The sequence below is a fragment of the Nerophis lumbriciformis genome, linkage group LG11, assembly GCF_033978685.3.
Source record: "Nerophis lumbriciformis linkage group LG11, RoL_Nlum_v2.1, whole genome shotgun sequence".
Lineage (NCBI taxonomy): Eukaryota > Metazoa > Chordata > Actinopteri > Syngnathiformes > Syngnathidae > Nerophis > Nerophis lumbriciformis.
The window spans coordinates 42001691-42008327 of NC_084558.2; the positions used below are offsets into that span (position 1 = coordinate 42001691).

The 6637-nt window shown below is 33.8% G+C and overlaps 1 protein-coding gene across 1 annotated transcript in view; it reads right to left on the reverse strand.

Moving 5' to 3' along the window:
• Positions 1–6637, reverse strand: part of LOC133610358 (MOB kinase activator 1B) — a 51800-nt gene continuing 45163 nt past the window's right edge. The window contains exon 6 of the mRNA XM_061966547.2: positions 1–6152. Coding sequence (XP_061822531.1) covers positions 6075–6152 — 78 coding nt within the window. The 3' untranslated portion in view covers positions 1–6074. The remainder of the gene's footprint in view (positions 6153–6637) is intronic.

A 6637-nucleotide genomic window follows, 5' to 3' on the forward strand; every position in this document is an offset into this window, starting at 1 on the left:
TCAAAGAGTCAACACCACCTTTTATTTGCCTTTGTAAACAGCAGAATTGGATTCAGCAGCATTGAAACATCCACACTGAGCCATTATGTACACACATGTCCTCAATGAATACAGCCAAAGAAGAAAGAGCAAACAAAACTAGGCAAAATAGGCCAGGCTGAGGGCATTCCGGAAGGTGGCGATGCTTCCGGCTTGTATTTAAATTACAATATATGGTGTGTGACAACATTCATAATCATTAGATAAGAACGAGAGGAAGGGACACTCAGCAACTTAAGCAAAGGTTCACAATTATAAGAGGATGGGAAAGCTGCCCCTAAGGAAAAAAACCCCACCATGCGTATTAAAATGAGATCTATTAAGGACCACACCAAAAATAATCAATGTTATGACTATTCTTGTAGTATATCTCAGTTCAGTGTGGTGCTAATATTTACAGTACATGTTGTGCATTGAAGTATTCCACCTCAAACATGAGATATATATATATGTATATATATATATATATAAAAAAACGCCAATACTGTAACACCAATAACTTTTCAAACCCAAAACCAAAGCCATTCTTTGTAACCAAACACCTGAATACATACGCTAAATAAGCAACTGTACTGTTTTGAATGGAGAAAACAACCGTTTTTAGTGTGCCAATCGTTTTTGCATAGTAAAGTACACTTTAGAGAGCGGGGAAGATGTACATGCGGATGTCGACGGCAACTCAGGAAAAAACATTTCATTAAATATCTCTTGTGCCTTCAATTCAGAGCAGGCAAACATTCATCTTTGGGGGGGGAAAGAACGGACAAGCAGGGTCTATGCAGAGTGGACATTCAGGCGAGAGGACTTTTCAAAGTGCTGGATGGACAACTCGAGCGTGAATTCGCCGAGCTCACAGTAAAAAACTGTACACGCGTCGATGCTTTTAACGCGCCATCGGAAAAGTACACGTCGACACGTGTTTACTCACACTTTGCACAACAGATGTTTGTCCTGTTATTGTGTTTTAGCTCACGTTTGCTTCCTGCCGCCAAAAATACACACCGGTGCGGTGTGTGTCTGTGTGTTCGTGCTTCATTGGCTCCATCTGTGCAGAACGCAGCTACTTCTCCAAAGTTACTTTACATCCGCCTCGACGCGTCAGGCAACAATCGTTTCACCAGGACACGGACAAGCAAATTTGCTTAAAAAAAACCCAATGTGCGTCAGTTAAAAAGGAACTGCAATTTTTTTTCATTCACAATGTCTGTGTAAGACATGACCACATGTTTTTAATTTGTTTCATTATATATAATACGAACTAAAGCAGCTCTATTCTGCCTATAAACCCTTTAAAAAAACATCCAAACACCCCTATAAAGTTGTTTTTTCATACATGAAGTAAGCATACCGTATATGTAATGTAGTAACAGGCACATTCTGAATAACATTTAATATTTATGTATTTTGATCATTTTAGGAATACGCGGCGAATTAATTATGAAATCCGCATCACGACGTCCGCTTTTTATTTTCCTACATCACTGATTTAATCTAACTACAGACTTTATGAGAGCCAACAAACATGATAAAACATCACTTACTGTACAAGGTCTGCTGTCAGTAGGATGCCGACTGCTACAATCTCGTTATCCTTTCATCCATTTTCTACCGCTTGTCCCGTTCGGGGTCGCGGGGGGTGCCTTAGCCTATCTCGGCTGCATTTGGGCGGAAGGCGGGGTACACCCTGGACAAGTCGCCACCTCATCGCGGGGCCAACACAGACAGACAGACAACATTCACACTCACATTCACACTCACATTCACACACTAGGGCCAATTAAGTGTTGCCAATCAACCTATCCGCACGTGCATGTCTTTGGAGGTAGGAGGAAGCCGAAGTACCCGCAAAACATGCAAACTCCACACAGAAATATCCGGAGCCCAGGATCGAACCCAGGACCTTCGTATTGTGAGGCACACGCACTAACCCCTGTTCCACCGTGCTGCCCCAATCTCGTTATGTATAAAGAGTGACTCAAAATCCTCGCGAAGACAAAGCGGGGTGGAACCAAGCGTCTTTTGGTGTCGTCGGTCGCCATTTCCAGGTCTAAATTGGCTGTCAATGTGTACCACCTTGTCGGATTACATCCTCATCCTTCTACTATCCTGGTGAGAGGCATTATTCATGATCTACAATAAACTTCCACAAACAATGAGGAGAGAAAAGCAGCAGACCATGTTAGTGTGCGTTAGCGCTTAGAATCACAATATCACAAATACTCCCCCCCCCCACTGTTTTAATGTATTTTAACAATGTTTTATTATCTATGGACATTTTAATGTTGTTCTTTTATCCATTAACTGTGTTTTATACATAAATGTTCTGTACTTATTGTGATTTTTATTATTTGCTAATATTTGTAATATTTTACCTTCCCCCCACTGTTTTAATGTATTTTAACTATGTTTTATTGTGTATGGACATTTTAATGTTGTTCTTTTATCCATTAACTGTGTTTTATACATAAATGTTCTGTACTTATTGTGATTTTTATTATTTGCTAATATTTGTAATATTTTACCTTTTTTACCCCTACTGTTTTAATGTATCTTAACTGTTTTATTATGTATGGACATTTTAATGTTGTTCTTTTATCCATTAACTGTGTTTTATATATAAATGTTCTGTACTTATTGTGATTTGTATTATTTGCTAATATTTTTAATATTTTACCTTTTTCCCCCCCCACTGTTTTAATTTATTTTAACTGTTTTATTGTGTATGGACATTTTAATGTTGTTCTTTTATCCATTAACTGTGTTTTATATATAAAATGTTCTGTACTTATTGTGATTTTCATTATTTGCTAATATTTTTAATATTTTACCTTTTTCCCCCCCACTGTTTTAATGTATTTTAACTATGTTTTATTATGTATGGACATTTTAATGTTGTTCTTGTATCCATTAACTGTTTTATACATAAATGTTCTGTACTTATTGTGATTTTTATTATTTGCTAATATTTTTAATATTTTACCTTTTTCCCCCCCACTGTTTAAATTTATTTTAACTATGTTTTATTGTGTATGGACATTTTAATGTTGTTCTTTTATCCATTAACTGTGTTTTATATATAAATGTTCTGTACTTATTGTGATTTTTATTTTTTGCTAATATTTTACCTTTTTTCCCCCCACTGTTTTAATGTATTTTAACTATGTTTTATTATGTATGGACATTTTAATGTTGTTCTTTTATCCATTAACTGTGTTTTATATATAAAAGTTCTGTACTTATTGTGATTTTTATTATTTGCTAATATTTTAAATATTTTACCTTTCTCCCCCCCACTGTTTTAATGTATTTTAACTATGTTTTATTATGTATGGACATTTTAATGTTGTTCTTTTATCCATTAACTGTGTTTTATATATAAATGTACTGTACTTATTGTGATTTGTATTATTTGTAATATTTTACCTTTTTTCCCCCCACTGTTTTAATGTATTTTAACTATGTTTTATTATCTATGGACATTTTAATGTTATTCTTTTATCCATTAACTGTGTTTTATACATAAATGTTCTGTACTTATTGTGATTTTTATTATTTGCTAATATTTGTATTATTTTACCTTCCCCCCCCCCCCACTGTTTTAATGTATTTTAACTATGTTTTATTATGTATGGACATTTTAATGTTGTTCTTTTATCCATTAACTGTGTTTTATATATAAATGTTCTGTACTTATTGTGATTTTTATTATTTGCTAATATTTGTAATATTTTACCTTTTTCCCCCCACTCTTTTAATGTATTTTAACTATGTTTTATTATGTATGGACATTTTAATGTTGTTCTTTTATCCATTAACTGTGTTTTATACATAAATGTTCTGTACTTATTATGATTTTTATTTGCTAATATTTTACATTTTTCCCCCCCCACTGTTTTAATGTATTTTAACAATGTTTTATTGTGTATGGACATTTTAATGTTGTTCTTTTAGCCATTAACTATGTTTTATACATAAATGTTCTGTACTTATTGTGATTTTTATTATTTGCTAATATTTTTAATATTTTACCTTTTTCCCCCCCACTGTTTTAATTTATTTTAACTATGTTTTATTGTGTATGGACATTTTAATGTTGTTCTTTTATCCATTAACTGTGTTTTATATATAAATATTCTGTATTTATTATGATTTTTATTATTTGCTAATATTTGTAATATTTTACCTTTTTCCCCCCACTGTTTTAATGTATTTTAACTATGTTTTATCAATGGATTGTTCTGTACTTATTGTGATTTTGACTATTATTAATCTTTTACCTTTCTGTTTTAATATGTACAGCACTTTGGGGCAGTAGTCTGTTTTAAAATTGTGCTATTTGAATAAATCCTGACCTCACAGAGCGCTAACTAGTTTACGCTGCTATACTGACATAAAGAACTGGTAAAGGTTCAGTCTACATTACAAATCATGCCTCTCACCTGGATAGTAGAAGGTTGTGGCCATAAACCAAAACGTTGGTCAACTTTGACACCTAATTTATACAAGAAAGACAGTAAAATATGCTTGTTTCGATTTTTTTCCTTTTACCAGCGTGAGGATTAGGATTATTTCTTCATCCAAACCGGAAGATATAAACATACCATCTGTCGGCATCCCAGTGAGAACAGACATTGTACAGTAAGTGATTGTTTTATTATGTTTCTGGTTTGTATTTCTTGTTTAGCACTTAGGAATACTGCTACTTGCTGGATCTACTTGTCACTCAGCTTCTAAAATTTGTAGATCATCCTCCGTATATTCAGGCTCAAAAATATAAGGTTCTGGATCATCATTTGTTTCAAAGTCTCTCACGAAGTCTGCTGTGATTACCGTAGTCATAGTTGTTGAAGGAAAAGCAAACGTTGGAATGCGTCTGTGAAATTAATACATAGTTGTATGCTTAAAATTAGCAAATATTACATATTATTAAGGCTCAAAAATATAAGGTTCTGGATCATCATTTGTTTCAAAGTCTCTCACGAAGTCTGCTGTGATTCGTCATAGTTGTTGAAGGAAAAGCAAACGTTGGAATGCGTCTGTGAAATTAATACATAGTTGTATGCTTAAAATGAGCAAATATTACATGTTATTATTAATGCGTCTGATACTACATTACATATACACATACTGACAGCGTGTATATAAGTGGTTGATGGAGATTTTTGGATTTTTTTTTAGAGCGCTTTATAAGCAAAATAAAGCTAATACCTTTAGCTACATTGTTAGCTGACTTTTGAAAAAAAAACAAAAAAAAAAAACATACCGGTATGTGTTTTTGTCTTACATAAGGATTGTGAATAATATACACAATTCCCCCAAAAAGTGCAGTTTCCCTTTAAAGTGAAAACTCAGAACCAGTGAACTTACTGACTAAACTAACTACGCTAAAGAAAATAACAGCATCTTTTCTCGTAATAAACAATGAAACAATGAAAAGTACTTTGAGTTAATTCCAGCGGCGAGACAAAGAGGGGCAGGAAGTGGGAACCAAAACGGGTGTATATTTCACATGTCAATCAAGTCGCGTGGCCGTCTTACAGTTCTCACTGTGTATGCCGGGCCGGAGCGAGCCAGGCCAGGCACTTAGGATGCGGTACTCGCAAGCAGCAAACTACTCGGCTGAATGAAGGAAATGCCGCTGCTCTTGGAATGGCTTTGAGGCTGGTGTTGTCCCCCCACCTTAAGAAAAATACTACCTTAACACTCTAATATTGTGGTAATCTGAGAGAATGGTTCCTATGGGAGAGCAAATGTGAATATGCAACAACTGTCACATAAAGCTAGGTGGAACGTTACCATAAAACATGTTTTTTTTTGTTTTTTTTGTTCATTTGACTCCCTGATAAGATGAAGCCTCCCGGTGCGTTAAACCCATCGCGACCCATTTTCGGCGTCCCGGGCCTCATTAAAAACATTTCCCCAAATGGAAATATAGTTTATACTGCATACATACAGCCGAAGAGGAAGAGGGGGAGGGGAGGGGGGAGTGTCTGTGCAAAACTAGAAGACCGTTAAAAGAAGGAGGGCGTGGGCGTTTATCTGTCCTTCGTGGTCAGCTTCTCGATCAGGTCCTGAAGCGGCGCCAGCTCTTTCCTGTCGATGAGGTTGAATTCCTGCAAAGGACAATACGTCAGTTACGTACACAAGTTTTCATTTTGTTACATCAGTTACATACACAAGTTTTCATTTTGTTGGCTAGAATTGTTCGTATTTGTTATCGTCAACAACCTATTTTCGAGTGACGGTGTCAGAATAATTGAGGTGGGCAGGGTCGGGGGGGGAGGAGTATATTTATAACTAGAATTCACTGAAATTCAAGTATTTCTTATATATATATAAATAAAATAAATACTTGACTTTCAGTAAATTCTAGCTATATATATATATATATATATATATATATATTTTATTATATATATATATATATGTATATATATGTATATATATATATATTTATTTTATTATATATATATATATATTTTTATTATATATATATTTTTATTATATATATATATATATAATATATATATATATATTTTTTTTTTAATTATATATATGTTTTTATTATATATATATATATATATATAATAAAAATATA